The 17038-nt window shown below is 45.0% G+C and overlaps 1 protein-coding gene across 4 annotated transcripts in view; it reads right to left on the reverse strand.

Moving 5' to 3' along the window:
* Positions 1-8100: 8100 nt before the first annotated feature.
* The window catches only part of CARD11 (caspase recruitment domain family member 11), a 40137-nt gene continuing 31199 nt past the window's right edge, over positions 8101-17038 (reverse strand). For all 4 annotated transcript variants that reach the window (NM_001006161.4, XM_040647347.1, XM_015294162.3 and 1 more), the window contains exons 16-24: positions 16630-16756; positions 15320-15569; positions 14841-14937; positions 13738-13833; positions 12914-13046; positions 12384-12557; positions 11079-11203; positions 10138-10253; positions 8101-9572 (exon numbers count right to left, since the gene is read on the reverse strand). In NM_001006161.4, coding sequence (NP_001006161.3) covers positions 9368-9572; positions 10138-10253; positions 11079-11203; positions 12384-12557; positions 12914-13046; positions 13738-13833; positions 14841-14937; positions 15320-15569; positions 16630-16756 — 1323 coding nt within the window. In that variant the 3' untranslated portion in view covers positions 8101-9367. The remainder of the gene's footprint in view (positions 9573-10137; positions 10254-11078; positions 11204-12383; positions 12558-12913; positions 13047-13737; positions 13834-14840; positions 14938-15319; positions 15570-16629; positions 16757-17038) is intronic.

Consider the following 17038-nt stretch of genomic DNA (forward strand, 5'->3'; position numbering starts at 1 on the left):
TGAATCTCACCCAGGTGCCCGGACTTAGCCCAGCTTGAATGCACCACCAGTGTCAGTCTGCTCTTTCCCCTTCTTCCCCCCCTCCCATCACTCACGCTGTGCCTGCAGAAACCCATTTGCAATGCTAAAGTCTCAGGCTGATATTTTCTAACCCTTTATCTGACAGAGACCTTAAACGTGACCAAAAAATGTTCCTGCAGATGGCATTATTGGAGTTTTCACTTAACCCCGAGTGGCCTAGTGGCACGTTTTACAATCATTCAATTACCCCCACTTCTGCTCAAAAATAAATGTGTTTAAAAAAAAAAAAAAAAGCAGGAAGAAAATAATTATTTGTGCATCTCAAGGTCATCGGCTGCAGGAGGATAAGGAAACCATCAGACAGCTCAAAATCACGCAGCTCAGACACTGCTGGAGAGACAAGCACATGGGTGCACATCACAGAGGGGCTGTGGCACTCAGCATCTTCTGCCCCCAAACCCCACACCTTCTGCTGGTGGCACAGGAGCGGCCGCTCTGCTGGTGGAGCAGACAGCACAGAGCAGCTCTACCCAACGTCCTGTGCAGGTTCCATAGAGTGTAATGTAGTATATGGATGGACACACGCCGTGATGTGGTGCACGTGTGTGCACAGATAGGTTTGCACATGCGTGCACAGGTATTCACGTGCTTCACTTAGAATACCAAACAGCGCCTTGGCAAGAAGGAGCACGTGGTAAGAAAGAAATTCCTGTGTGAGGGACTGCCACATTTCCAGTAAGAGAGTAAGAGAGTAAATTTATTTATAACGGAAACTTTCAGCTCAGCTGACACTCTGTGGTTTCTGCTTTGATGTTCATTAATGACACAGGCCACCACCTGCTGGCTGCCTCCTCACTCCTGGATTAGGCTAATTACAGAAATAATGTACAAAACAAAGCTTTTTTTTTTTTTTTTGTTATGAGTTCTCATCACCTCCCCACGCAACTGTATCGCACACCCACAGGTGCAGCCAACCATGGGTTTCCTGTTGTATTTGTGAATGGGGCAAGTTCACAACATGGTTACAACGCTTAGAAATCTCTAGAGTGAAATCCTGGTTGTGATAAAAATAGGAGCTTCACCACAAAGTTTAATAGACCTTCCAGGCAAAGTTAAATAGTTACTTTTGTTTCTCGGTGAGGCTTGTTTGTGGAAGGGAGACCATCAGTGCTATCTCGCAGCACCTGCCTCCCTTGGTCTTCTGGTTGACCCAAGCCCACCTCCCATAAAGCACCACATACCTTCTGGCCATCATCGTTTGGTGTTCCCGATGCTGTAGATGTGCTGAAGTCTGCAAGATCCATCTTGTGAATGGCAGTCTAAGACATTAGAAACGAGCTAGGAAAGGCAGGAAAATACATGCATCGTCATCTCTATTGCATTTACTGAAGACAAAACCTCATCCTGAAACCACTGCAGCATCCTGGCCCAAGCACAGGCTGTCTGTTCTGCATACTCTTTCCTTACACCTCCCAGAGCTGCTTCAGCTATAGCTCTGGTTCTGATCAGCGCTGAGAACTTGTGAGATGTCATCTTGGCAATCTAACTTTCAGACAGGCTCTGTATGTGTGATCCTCATGGACTTCCCTAGGACTCCACACACAGGCTTTGCACATTAGTGGATTCAATTATCAGAAAATCTCCATATGCTGTTTTCTAGCAGAGAAGGTCATGGCTTAGTTGCTGGGAGAGCCTACAGTTCTGACTATCAGAATAGAAACAGCAAGAGCTTAAAGGAGGAGAAATTCAACCATGTACCCCTACTGCACAGTGCAGTTCAATCTTTCTGAGGCATATAGGGTAAATAGTAGTAATAAAATGTGATAGGAAAATCAATTGGAACAAATGAAGCACTGTCTGCGCTGCATTCCAGCTTCTCCATCCCATTGTTACCGCTTTGATTAATAAACAGCAATCTGATAATGAGCAGATCAGCTCAGCACCACTATATGGAGAATTAAATGCGGCAGACACGCTGCAATGACAGAGCTGAATCTCACCGGTGTAAGGCTATCTTTGGAAGGTGGCTTGGCTGTTCCCAGGGGCTGGGAAGGGAAATTCCTACAGCAAGGCAGGAGTGTTTGGAGGGCAGAGCTGTTCGGGAGAGAAGCTGCCAAGAGACATTGGATTTGATGTTATATTTATAAATGTGCACTTAGAACCAGGCATCAATTTTTCACATTCATTTAATAGAAGTTTACCCCACCGGTTTTCTCTAGGGTGAAAAAAAAAAATGAAGACAACAACCAAAAATTGGCTCTTAAGATAGTATTTTAACAATACAGTGATGCTGCTGTAAAGAACATCAACTAGGTCAGAGTCGATATCCAGCTCAGTTCTTCCCGGTGCACAGAACTGAAAGTTAATGGAACTCTGCCCATTTGTGCCAGGAACACATTTCTCAGTTTGCTCATGAGCTGTTCTCTATTTCCTGCCTTGCTTTCTGAGCACTGGGGATGTGCCCATGGCCAGGGCTGGGCACGGCCGTGTGAGTGCTCACGAAGAGAAGATTGAACTGTCCCATTGTGCCCCGGCTTTAGCAGCGACCCTCTGAATACCTCTTCATGAGCAGCAGATGGACCTCAGTGCGTCCCAGTGCCCGCATGTCTCTGTGCTGTTTTGCTGATGCTTTGGTAGCTGTGAACGCTGTGGGCTGTGCCAGAAATCCCTGTTAGCTCCCCACATCTCTGAGCAAAAATTCCCAGATTCACTGGCATTTCAGAGCGAGAGACAGGGGAGAAGTGTACACAACTGATGTGAGACCAACAGTTGTGGTGAGTTCAAATCAGAAAATAAGGACGCTGTTCTCCACAGAAGTGAAAATACCAAACATTTGTCATCACGAAGTGCTCCCAGGACCTGGCTGCTGGCCGTGAGCAACCCTTTCCACCAACGGATGAAAATGGAGTTAGTAGGACAGAGAACAAAGGGAAAAAGCATTGCATCTCAGTTCTCTGGTGGAATTCTTCCAGATTGCCAGGGTCAAAAAAGTCAGGCTGGCTGCTGAGGGCGGCACAGGTGGAGTGGCAGCTATTACTGCCGGTCTGTGTTGTAGCAATTAATTAATGTGTCTGAAAACAGCCAGAGAAGTGAGCTGCACCTCCTGGCTCCTTCACAGCCCACCCAGCAGCTCCTGTTTGCTGCAGTGGCAGCAGCCCGGCCCCGGCGCAGTGCTGCTCTGTGTGGCACACACTGTTGCTGAGCAGGAGCATCCCGGTGTTCCTGCATCGCCTCCAGCCCTGGGAGGCACTGCCCGGCTCCTGCCTCACTGTTTGCCCAGCTGTGACGGGGTGCTATGAAGGAACCAACTCTGTGGTTCCTTCCATGTCTGCGGTTTGGAAGAAAATCAATATTGCTGTTTGTTGCTAAATCGTCAGACGGCTTTTGATGCTAATATCTGATGAAGCAGACATGCTGCTGTAGATATTTACTCTCAGACAGGTTCCCTATCACCCACCATCTGCTTTTAAAGGGTCTCTTTTTTTCTTTTCTCTTTTTTTTTCCAGTGACAAATGCTGCAGTTAACCCTGCAGAGACGGCTGTGATCTGAGCATCAGAAAGTTTCTGCAGCAGAGGAACAGAAAAAAGGGGGCGGGGGAGGGAGGGTGGAAGAGCTTCCTGTTGTTCTGAGCATGGTTCCTGGTAGGGCTCTCAAACCGAGCTGCAAAGTACACTGTGTACGGCAGCCCCCACTCAGATCCTGGAGGCAACACCAGACATGCATGACTGATGGGAGGTGGAAACCAGGATGGGAGACTTTCTGTTTCCTGAGGCATAAAAGCAAACGCACGCTGGAAAGATGCAGGGGAAAATCCATGTGAGTGGCACAGATTTGTCACCGGATAGGGCTGTGAGGATCAGGGCTCCACAGCTTTGCAGAAATACGAAGTGCCATTTTTGGGACTGCAGCAGAGTTCTGCGGTCCCTGAAAGATCGTGGAGGAAATTTCCTGTCACAGTCTCAGTGCTGCGTTGGCTGAATTAGGTTTTCCATTCGGGGAAGTGTCAGACAGAACAATTCCTCGTGGCTGTGTGGGCAGTGCTCAGTGCTGTCAGTGTGGGTCTGGAGCTGCAGCCCGGGGCTGCGCTGGGCCCAGCTCTCCCACATCGGAAGGCACACTGCACTGACCCACACGGGCCTCCTTTTTCTGCTGCAGACAAGTCTGGTAGAGCAGAAGGTTTTTCTTGAACCGCAGTTTTGATTTACGCGTTCATCAGTCGGTGCAGTGGGCAGAGTGGTGCTCTGATGGAGCTCTGGCAAACCAAGTGTGCTGCAAACAGTCCATGCACTGCACAGCACGGAGCAGCTGGGAATGCTGGAAGCTGAGCAAGGCAGAGATGCAGGGAAGGCAAAGTAACTGGTAGGAAAGGAATCATGTAACTCTTGCTTGAAATCCTGTGTGCCTTTAATGGCAGACAGCAGAAAACAGTGCTGTGTTATTCAGTTCTCGAACGAGAGAGCAAGGGAGATGATAACCACACCAAGAGTGAGCACGTTTGGTAGACTTCACAGCATGAGCTGATTAATGCTGATTGATTCGGAGCATTCAATTCAAACAGTTGCAAAATCCTACAATGCTGCTCTCCCAGAAGCCCCAAATCCCCGACTGTTCCTCACCTGTCAGTCTCCAGGGCACAGCTCAGCAACCGCTGCTTTACCTTCACAGCTTTAGTGACCATGAGGAGCACTGCAGCCCCCGGCAGCTCTGAACGACCTGCACACTGCCCGGCGTCATCCTTGTGGCAGAGTTTTCCAACTGTAGGCCATAAAAATAACTTGGCATAAAAGAATACAGATTGCCCCAACAAGTTTGCGGGCATCTTTTCAGCTTTGGCAACTGTCTCCACTTAAAGCTCACAGGCAATGATGCACTTTATGTGTGTTCCTGCTCTGCACATCACGCAGAACTGCCTGCTGCAGACAGAGCCACCGACAGCTTCGCCTCCAGCCAGAATTCGGATTCAAAGGAATAGTAAATTCTATGTAATAAAGTTTGCATGAAGTTTTTACCTGCAACAGTTCCCAAATGTGCTGAACTGCATGAGACTGGCTGGGATAATACATCACTTTAGCAGCAGAATTAAACAGAATGTAAAGCCTGATTCGGTTTCTTTTTCTTGCATTATGCCACATCTGATAGCTATAAGCCATTACTTCTATTATTCCGTGGCATACAAACATCAAATATAAAGCTCTCCTCAAAAAGCATTTCGATCAAATTAAGTGTTTAAATGCAGAATTTAGAAATACATAGACTATGCAAAATGAAAGTACATCCAGATAAGGGATGGGAAGCATGAGAAATACTGACAAGAACTACTCCGGTAGTATTTAAAAACTTTAACCTTTTTAAAATGAAGTGTCAGAATGGAAACGTTCCCATAGAAAACGATTGGGATGAAAACACATTTCCTAACAGAATATTCCACTCAAATATTTCTGCTTGCATTTTCTAGCGGCCAATTCTTCAATGACATTTTCCAAAGAACAAACAGCATCTGAAAAACTTTCAGCAAGTTCTTGCGACTTCGTAAAGCAAAGGAGAAGTGGTTTTCCAATAATACATGTTGAAAGGCTATTATTCTATGTTTTAGAGCAGCCTTTTTTTTTTTAACAGAAAAAAGCAGCATACCAAATACAGAGCAATCGCCCTGACTTTCTGATAACTCCTTGTTTAGCATAAAATACAGATTGTGGAGAAGTGTTCCCAAACTTGAGTTACAATCTTGGAGTGGTTTGCTTTAAAATGGGCTGATGGAAATTCTGCTTACCTCAGGTGGACGAACAGAACCCGATCCAGATGGTCTCTGTTGGGCGGCTGAGTGAGCCGTGATGTTCAGCCACGGCATCCACTTCGAACCTGGCTCTGCCCCTTGATTCCATTGGACCCAGATAACATCTGTGAATTACAGCCATAGCTGCACGTCCAGGTGCTGATCACCAACCCTGGCCGGCAATGCAGAAACACCAGAGAACCAGGTGGAAAAGAAGTCAGACCCTTATCCTTCAGTGAGCTCAGGTCCAGTCTGGCCTGGACTCAGCTGGGGCACTGTTCGCAGCAAACAGCATTTCCAGTTTCTACTGCCTTTTCCTTATCATTGCTTCCATTTTTTCAACAGAGTCACCACCACTGAAGCCTGACTGATAAGGTGGCTGTGCATAGCTGAGCAGCCGTATGCATGACCAGGAACTCAGGATGATGTATATTATTACATGTATATGCAAGGAAGTCATTGGTAGATTAAAGTAATACCCTTGTAAGCCAGACTTAGTAGAATCACTGAAACAATCCACAGCCCAAGCTCCAAGTTTGCACTTCAGCTCTGTGGCTTCAGGACTTGGAATTCATGCTGACCTCACTACTCTGACATATGGGGAAACGCAGGGCATCTTTTCAGGCCTGTAGATTTGAATACATCTCAAAAGATGCAGAGGTTAATTTCTGCAGGTTTAGATGGATGGCATTTGGAGCTAGATCAGAAACCACCCTCTAGCTGGTCTAAGTGATAACAGCCCCATCACACTGTTGTACTTCTGGGAATGTGTTCCTGCTGTTCCAGTTTTGCTTTTTGAGATCACACCCACAAATCAGGGGGGAATGCAGTACTTCTCCACTGAATCAAAGAGAGATGAGGGTTCTGCAGGCCCAGCACACAGCTCTGCCAGAGAACTTCACCTAACGACCTGGTTGCTTTGCATCAAATGCACAGACAACCACAGTGCCTGCAGAGCTGAGAATTTACAGGACGTTCACTCTGATACTGAAAAGATAAATGCATTCCATGTATTCACCCCTTTCATCTCAGAAATCATTAGGCCTGTGATTGTTCTTTGCATCCATCTCTAGTCCTGCCTTCTCTATATGGTGGGTTTAGCTGTCCCAAAATACAAATCAAAAAGCTAACTGCTAAGGGCCAGGTCTAGTTTCCTTCTGTAGTCCATGGAAAGATACAGGGGACAATCATCTCATCCTTAGATAGCCATCTACAAGAAGTTAGACAAAGAGCTCTTTGGAGGTGTATCTCCATTCGTTGCAAAAGAAACATCCTTTAGATTGCAGCATCTACCTTTTCTGTGCCTCAGTTTAAGTGAGACAAATCACATCCACAGCTGTTCTCCGTGTACAGGGGGCCCAGAGCTAAAGCAATGGGGAGAGTCCACCACAGAAACAGCCAATTGGAGACCCCTCATCCCATCCTTCCTGCTCCCCACCTGTTCCAGCCACTCCTCCTGGTGTTATTGCTTCCCGTGGTTCTGAAGCTGACCTGACCAAAGCTTTTGCTGAAGCAGCTGAGGAATGTCTTCACAGTCCCTCCATTCGCCCAGCTGTCTGCATGTCTGCAAGATGCTCCTGGAAGGTTTAGCTTTTCCAACTGGTGCTTTCTGCTTTCTTGTTGGGCTACAGAGGCTCTCTGAAGCATCATCCAATTTGTTTTATGTATTCCCCAATTGGTTGTTATTCTTTGCCCTGGCAGGAGCTGCAAATGGTGGATGCAGCCTGTTCTTTGTAAAGAGACTGCAAAGTAGGAATATCTCCCCGCTTGCACAGTCCAAACAGATGGCACTGGGAAGGTAAAGAGCCATTCTCTGACAAATGCTATGAACAGCCTTTCAAACATGAATAATGTGAGAGGAAGAGCAGCAGAAAGTCAGATGTAAACTGACATTAATGATTTCTAGAAGATACCATTAGTTAAAAAACGATATGCATAAACATAAGAGTAGAAAAGCACCATCATGCAAGCCAACATGAACTGACTCAGTCTACCTGAGAGACACGCTGAGCATCAGGAGCTCCTCACAAGGACAGTGCAGCAGTCAGTGCAGTGAGGGCAGCCAGGCCAGATGTTCTGCTTGGATTCTGCTCGCCCTGTTATTGTAAGTTGCTGCATGCCCTTCTGAAGCACTAAGACAGAGGATGTGGTATGAACACAGTAGCAAAGATAAATTAGTTATTAAACGTCTTAAAATGGAGGGATACAGCAGGGAAAGAAAGACCCAAGGATAATGGGATGTACTTCCCTTCTTCTGTAGGTCAGTTCTTACTGCGTTTCAGATCAGCAGTTGTGCGAGTCATAATTATCTGATCGGTTTTATTGAATCAATTTGGCAGTCTCAATACAGTGTCTAATGTATAGAGGAAAAATGTTAAAAGCCCTACGAGACTTAGGAGTCCCAGTCCCACTCATTATCAGTGGAACTTCAGCTCTCTGAGGGGTTGAGTGCTTTTGAAAATGGGATGTGGTCTTCTGAGTCACATACACGCTTCTGAAAACGTTACCCTGCTTGGCCACAGCACAGAGCAGCACTCGCTGGTCCCCGTGCTGTCAATCACAGCAGAGAGGTCAAGGATGGAGCGGCTCCCAGCGATTACTGCCTTATGAAGCTCTCCTTTTCCTCTCTGCAGAACAGTCCCTCCTGTTGAGCGCAGGCATTTTGGCCAGCAATGAAGTTGTAGAGAAATACAGATTTCACTGGAGAAACAGAGAAACTTGTCTGGAAAAGGCACCAGTGTTACTTTTAACAAGTAAAAGAAAATTAAACATTGAGAGATGTATAAATGAATGCAATGCAGAGGCAGGGGAAAACTAAATGAAACCTCTGCAGACCTTGGAAGGTCTGATGTGCCACTGGGACTGTGGAGTCTATTTTTTTTTCTAAGTGCCAAGACTGAAAGAGAACTTGTAAAACTGTTAATAGAACTGGGCTCTAGAAAGAAAGGGAAAATTGTCATTTTAATTAATGCCAGGAATAATAGTTATTTTCCTCCTTGCTGATTAAAATGCTAATGGAAAAACAGGGCTGTAGAGCTGCTATGGCCATCAGCAGTAGTGTTCGTATTGCTGCCAAACAGTCTTCAGTTTCCCTATTGGAGTGTATTCGGAATCTCACTTCCAGACAGGTGTGAGGCACACCTCAATTCCATTTCCTTTAGCCCAATCCTCACGCTTTATTTCTCCTAGATTCCACTTATTTGGTCTCATCAGAAGCGCATGATAAGCCAACCGTGATCCATATTTTTACATAATAAATTACCCCAAGATCCCTCTCAAGATTTTTGTCCTTCCCACTCGTTCAACAGCTGCTGTCCATAAAGAGATGCTGCCATGTCAGAAGCTGCGGTGGTGGTGGTTTGATCCACGTCCTCGATCCCTGGCACCTGAAGGGTGGGCTATCCAGCACAGCTCCAGTTCCATTGCATACACAGGCTCTGCCAGCAGCAAGTCCCCAGCCAGCAACAGTGAGACAGGAGTGAGCACTGGGCACCGAGTCAGAACTCTGTGGGCCTCTGCTCCACCTGGGAACATCCTTTTGTCGTCAAAGAGCCCCATTTCACAAACTGGTTTTAGAGCTGATCTTCATCTATCCAGATGGTTTTACGCTGCTCTTCTCCAATCTTGTCCTTTATTGTTCTGATAAGGTCTTCAATACTGCTCCATGCATCTGCCTCTACAGAGGCATAAAGGCACGGCAGCTCTTCCAGCTCCTTCTCCTTCAGACGGCACATACGTAAAAACTCATCTTCAGCCTCTGGCTTTGGCAATAGCTTCCTGTACCAAATGAGCAGACCGAAAATAAACGTCTCACATTGGAAGTGAATCCTGCAGTCCCAGCTGCCCCATCAAGAATTTATTTTCTACTGATTATATACAAGCAATAAAACTATATACAAGCAAGAATATAGCTACGCCACATCTATCCGCTCCACTACCTCCATCCCACCCCCCCAAGGAAAAATATTTGGTATGGGGAAACAACTTGAAAGGGCTGAAAGCAGAGAGAGTACAAGCGTTTATGAACTTCGCTCTTACAGCAGCATTACCTGAAGAAATGCTGAGGGGTCAGTAAGCATAGAGAAAAACACATGCTGAGGTCTCGTCCTCCCACAGTGCCCATTGCTACCGGGGATAGGGAAAGAATGCAAAGTGTGGGGAATTCCTCCTTTCTCTCATTGTAAGATTTCAGGGAGGAGCTGCTGAAGGAAATGATGCACATGCAGACACCAGGCAAAGGGAAATAGGGCCTGCGTTCCCCTCAGTGATAACATTACTCGGCTCAAGAATTACTCGCTGAATAAGACAGAACATCAAATATGTGAAAGGTTTGCTATTTTACCTGAACCTCTTGATGTTCTTCTCCGAGACTCTGATAAAAAGAACAATAGGATATATCTTGGCTTTGATTAAATCCTTTGTGCAGCTTATTCCGGCTTCCAGGAGACAATGCTTATTCTAAAAACAAAGCCACAACAGAGTCACAAAGAAACATTTGCAGCTGTAGAATCTTCAGATTAGAGGTATCCGTACCTTATGGGGTCAGCTCAAAAGCTCTGCATTTACCATTGTACTGATTTAAAACCTTCAAATCAAATATACATTTAAAGTCCCAACTCCTCCTACTGGTTTACAGCCAAATGCAAGTGAAGCTTAAAAGCTTTCAGAAAATGTTTAAAATAGAAAGGAATTGATCTAAAATTGAGGAGCACGATAAAACACAAGTGGTACACGCATACACAAACGCACACGGGCTCTTTGTTCAGAGAGAACATCTACTGCAACTGCTCATGAGAGAAGAAAACATCCTTTTAATTCTCCCTTTTTTCCATGCTGTGCATCAAACCCGCTCTGCTTGAGATGAGATCTGTCTTTGACATTATTATCTCTGTGCCGTACACCCCTGTGCCCGTGTTCCAGGCTCTCCTTCCCTTTGTCTCGCTTCTTGTATCTCTCACTCTCTCACGCACTCAGAGATACTTACGATATGAAAAGGAACTGAATGAGGGATGGAGCATAGAAAGCGAAGGGATATTTTGCTGCATCAATGTGGGTCATCAGAGGGAATGAATAGGAATACAAAAAGACGTGGCTGAGGATGAAAAAGGAAGGGAAAAGCAAGAGCACAAATAAAGGCCACGTGAGGGAATAAACATAAATCTGAGATTTAAGGCGGGCGAGAAAGAAGACAACTGTAAAGCAGTGAGTCCTTGCTCAAGAAGAAACACACTGCAGACAAATACACAGCCAGGCTATGCAATGGGCACAGAGCACTCTAAGCACCTTGGCGCTGACGGCCTCGATATTGGCAGGTACGATGCACTCATACGTGCTCAGATTCTTCTCTCTGCTGAAGATGATTGTCTCCATCCTTTGCCTCCTTAAGAACTCTTCCTTTGTTACAATATCTGGTGGGAGAAGTGGATGAGGACAAAAATAAATAAATCAAGATTACAACAACAGTACACCTGCAAAGCCACCCAACGGCACTTCAGCTGGGATGTAAGAGTGGTTCAGGGAAAGAAGATGAGCAATGAATTGTCTTCTTAACAGCTGCCTCATTTCTTCCATTGAATTCAATTAAAGCTTAATCTGATCACAGCTGAGCACCTCAGCTATATCTTCCACCAATGAGTCCTTGGGCAATTACCACAACACTATGAAGGCATTAAATTAAAACAGTAAATACAATTCCAGCACCTAATGTTATGCAGTAACGTTTCAGGGCTGAGGGATGCCGAGAAGTTCTAAAAAAAAAACCAAAACAAAAGCAGGTCTCTTCAGCACAGGCCCCTAAAGTATGGATTTAGTGTTCCAGCATTTGTGTTTAAAGTTGCAGAAAAATTTGGCTTAGGTTGCAATGCGTGATTCTGGTCCCCTTGTGAATTGCAGCTCTACATCAAAGCTTTTGTTTTACGTTGCAAGACAGGGAATATTTATTATCATACTTAACTTTTTAGTTTCTCTGTTTGGATGACTGTAGGACTGCATACGATGCACTGGGTATTCAATATTAGTGTAAAAATGAAACGTCAGCTGTGTTTAATGCTGTGTTGTATACAATCCTGCCCTACAGCAATCACAGTGCTGCATATTGCTTTAATAGTAAATACTTAGCATGGAAGAAAATCAGTCTTTCGAGCAGATCAAATGCACAATCTTCAAGCCTTGGATGAGATAGAAACATAAAATCGCTCTAGGGAAGATATTCCTCATAATAGTGAATACTAGAAACAAATTAATCAAAATTTCACATCGCCTAGATATGCAGTATGCAAACAGTATGCAAACAGAAAGAGCACTCACAGCATTTCAATCTCCGAGGGGCATCCTAGCAACCACGCAGCATACACATGGATAATATTCACAGACACACCATCTCATAACTCTGTGCATTGGCTGTCTCAAAAACATTCAAATATCTCAGGCACTCTCAAAAGGCAGGAATTGTAGTTACACATCATTCTAATGTGACTTTGGTACCTCAAGCAACTTGCAGAACTTCATGCCCCTGTGTGTGTGCACATACGGATGTTCATATTTCCAACACTGCGGGTTGGCAGTCATGGGCCTCTTTTACCCCATTACCTGGCTTGCATATGTCGAATTCCAGGGCACCTCCGGAGTTGAGAAGCTTCTGAACCAAGGACTTGGCAAGCATGGTGGGGGTGAACAGAACGGGGCGCCTGCGCTCACAGTGGATGGGTCTCACCAAACTGTAAGGGATCAGCCTCTTGTTGATTTCACTTTTGGAATCCAAATCTGAGTAGAGAACAAGACGTTTATACTCTGATTTCTTCTCCCTCAGTATTTGGAGAGAAAAAGGGAGAAATGTGCGAACCAGAAATGATATGGTTAGCTATACTGGTCCTTCCTTCTCTGATGCCTTACTATATATCCAGTAGTATGATACCCAATTTAGTGCTTTTTGCTTTCAAGAGATTATTGCATGGTTTAACAGGAGAGTTGCTGGGAGAATCTTTCTGCTTATTAGCTCGACTTAAAGTTAAATGTTTTGGACAAAGAGCAAGAGAGAACCTAGGAAGAGCTGCCAACAGAACGGGAGGTTTCAATGCTGTAAGTTTGCTTGTGAAACTACCATTACTTTATATCCATACCTTCCAGTTTATCAGGAAAGGGTTTCTTTGCTTCAGATGAGGTCCGTGCCAGACCAGAGGGCCAGCCAGTGACGATACGAACTCGCTCATTGCTATTCATACGCTTATATTTGTTTTCAGACCTGCTGACAAACTGAAAAGGTGAACAAAGAGATTGGACCCTCGTTTCTTGCACTCTTTATTCTCCTAGGCATTCATCAGCCCACACTTGTTATCTACGAGATCTGAATTACCTATGTCTATCAAAGATAAGACTCCATGGATCTGTTGACTGAATTCTAAGGCTCTTTAAATATCATAGATCTGATTCAGAGCCTTTGTTAATGCCCTTTGGGATTTCTTATTTTGTTCTCTGCTCTGAAGAGGCATGCTCTTCTTTTCCTTGGCAGAGCTCCCTGCTATCACTGGCCCAAGCACTGATGTATCCACAACAGAATAGCGCACACACACAGTATCTGCACAACAATGCTGCAGATTATAGATACAGCTCTGCCCCTTCTTTGTTGTACAGCAGAGACTTAAAGCCCTGTGAGGACAGGCTGAGGGCTGGGGCTGTGCAGCCCAGAGAAGAGAAGGCTCCATGGAGACATGAGAGCAGCATTTTGGTTAAAGGGGGGCTGTAAGAGAGGAGGGCACAGACTCTTGAGTGACAGGACAAGGGGACAGGTCGACCCATTCAGTTTTTTCATATATTAAACCTCTTTTAGATAAGACATCCTGACACAACTACCCGGGGTAGAGTTACCGGGGAGATTACGGCAGCCTAAGATTGCTATTCTCACCTACTATTTCAGACATTGCACTGAGAATTCAAACTTTTTTACCTGTAGTATTTGGCCCAAGAGAAAGCTTGCTCTGGACAGACGAGGGCTGGTTTTTGGGTCACTCTGTGGGGCAGGCTCCTCTGGCTGCAGTGTATTCTAGTAAAAATTAGCACAGTTTGTTGTTTTGTTTGCTTGCTCATTTTTAATCACACCAACAAAGAACAGAATAAGCAAAAGCAGGTATTTTGTATTTCCAATACAATGACTGAATCATAACTACCCCAAATACAATGTTCTAAGCAAGCTATGCATATGATGGCCTATGCTGAGAAATAGTGCTTCTTGTACTGCCCTTCCACATTCCTTTCTTCCCAGGAGACTGCTCTCCACAGCTTATGATGGAGGTGATTTCTGCATCAAGAAAGAGCAGGCAAACCTTCTGCTTTCACTGACACCTCCGCCAGTGCTCCCTGTCCTTTTGGTGATGAGGCCTGGAGGACAGCAGGAATGCATGACACTTAACCTTGGCTGAAATCAAACACTGCGGCTGCAATGTTAGAAGCAGGCACATCTCCCAGGCTCTGTAAAAAGCTGGAGAAAGAACCTCTGGTAACGAATAAACCAGGAAGTTGTTTTTTCAATTGGTAGAATTCTTTGGGCTAAAGAAAGAAAAAATACTTCCACTGAAGGAAAACAAGAGATTGGCAGTCCTGTTGTGCGTGGAGGGCTGGAAGTCCCACTTCTCCCCATTGTATGTAGGTTGGGAAAGATCTTTCTAATTAGAGACAATGAAAGTGTTTTGGATTGGACACTTGTTCACAGTAAGAGAGAAATAATTCAGGTTACTAACTCCAATGACACAGCTGCTTCTACACATGGATGTGAAGTTGCATTAGAGGCTTACAGGCAGAGGAAAATGAAAGGCACTGACTATGACACAGAACAGATATAAAGTGTATGACCTCATAGCAGAAAGGGTTAATAGTGTACTGGAGCTAGGTACATTACTAGGGACAATACCATTTAATGCAAACAAAGGTCACCCTTTGCCTGGTGCAGTCAAAACCTACACAGAGTCCAAACAGGAACTCCTGTAAAATTTACATAACGAACAACAAGTAACAACAACAAATGGATGTTAAGGAGACTCTGGAGGTACTCACCCGGAGAGCCCTCAGGGTGTTGTGTGAGCTCTCTGTCTCATCTTTGCTTCCTCTGTGCATCAGCCGCTGCAGCTTCACCAGGAGAAGTTGCTGGGCTCTGCAAGGACAGAATCACACAGGTCAGGTTAGTTCTGAAGCCACTCAAAGGCTGGACTGCAGTGGGTCTGTGGCTGCAGAACAGAGTATATCGAAAGAGGAGTGAGGACTGACTAAACCACACAGTCAATGCAGGAACAAAATAACCATCAGGACTGCGGTGCTTTAAGGATTAAAGAACCTCCATGATGTATTTTCCTTGGCATCTGTTTGAGAAACCCACATTATTCTTTCAGGTGAGCTCTGCCATCTCCTTTCTAAAGCCTCATACTTCATGTTACCATTTAATATCACCGAGTCTTATCCCAAGAACTGAGGTGTGCACACCTCTCCTGCAGCAGTTAGTAATTCTCTCAGCTGTGGCCGCTCCGCACGGTGCTCACCTGCTGTAGCTGGGAATGGTCCCTCTCTCCAGGTCCTTGTCTGTGAAAGGATCGACTCTGGCACAAAGCCAGTCGCATCCCCCGCATGTCCCCTGGTACATGGTGTCAAGAATATGAACAATCTCATCACATTTCACCGATAGGGAACAGCAGTCCAGCTGGCTGGAGATGTTCAGATTCAGGCGGATGTGAAATGAGTCCCCCGATGCGATAAGCCCATCTTCCAGCTCGGAGAGCAGCTTCCTGTAACCTGCAGCAACGAAGGATGGGATGAAGCACGACATGCTGGGCAGCACCTTGGTATTGCTTTATTCTAAGACCTGAAAGAAGCACGGCACAAACTCCTGAAGCTCCTCCAAGAGAGGCTTTGTACTTCTGGAAACACTACGGCAACGTTATGGGGCTGCACGTTAATGACACTAATGGAGCTCTGGCTCAGAAACAGGTCGTGCTGCTGGTAGCAGAATCCTTGGGGACCACAGAATCATAAAGGTTGAAAAAGACCTCTAAGATCTTCAAGTCCAACCATCAGCCCACCACCACCACGCCCGCTGAGCACGTCTCTCAGTGTCACATCCACACAGTCCTTGAACACCTCCAGCGTTCGCCAGTTCAAGTGGTGACACCACCACCTCCCTGGAAAAGTAACTCCACTTCCAGTACGCCACATACAACCAGTAAAACTGGATTTCTCAGCAGATGCATACATGGCTGTAGGCCCTATCCTGGAAGTACAGTCATCTATTCAGCCAAAATACTCTAACTAGCATTAAAAAAACAAAAACCAAACCAAAACAACAAAAAAATCTTAAAATTCATATACACCATTAAAAAAAAAAATGGATTTTGGAATGCAATTTTTGATCCACGACTCCAAAGTATTATTGCCAGCCTTGAACACTACAATCAAATTCCATTCATTGCACACAAACACCAGCTGTTAAGGATACAATAAAGACACAAAGGAAATGAACAGGTAAATGCTGAATTGGCTTCAGCTGGATAAAGATGATTCAGCTCACCACACTGTACTACAGAAAACAAATAATTCTGTGTTATGTGAGTCATGTAGTTGCCCCTCCACCATGTCAGTCCTTCAGGGTCCCGTACTGACAAGCACATGGGCTATTTTGCTCACAGTTACATAGCTAAAAGCTGGAGCAGTTACACAGAATTGCCATAATTAACACTGGTAGACATGCTTCGGATTTATACCAAATAAAATATATCCTGGTTCTGTTATTCTCATCCACACTAATTAGTACAATAGACCTGGGGCTATTTGAGTCGAGAAATACCCTCGGTCTTACCTTCATGATTTGATTTATACTGGAGTGTTACTGGACCGTGGCACCTCTGAATTGTCCAGTGGACTTCCTCCTTTGTGCAAGTATCCAAGGGAACACTCTGATTTTCCCCTTTGATGCAGCCCTCCAACTAGATATGAAAGAAATATTACTCTCCAGTGTGGGTTCAATGTCTGAGTCAATTATATCGGGATTTTTTGAAGTGGCACAATCTTTTTCTGATTAAGCAATCCAGATACGTTGCTATCAGGATGCAGATTATATCCCAATTATTTATTTTCTTTTCTCTCAAATAAGGACTGCTGGCAGTTGTGGACTCATACTGCAGCTTATTGACAATCCCAATAGTAAGTAATTAAGGAATACATACATATATATATTTTCTCCTTTGGCGGTATTTTAATAGGATAAA

This window comes from Gallus gallus, chromosome 14 (assembly GCF_016699485.2).
Source record: "Gallus gallus isolate bGalGal1 chromosome 14, bGalGal1.mat.broiler.GRCg7b, whole genome shotgun sequence".
NCBI classification, from domain to species: domain Eukaryota; kingdom Metazoa; phylum Chordata; class Aves; order Galliformes; family Phasianidae; genus Gallus; species Gallus gallus.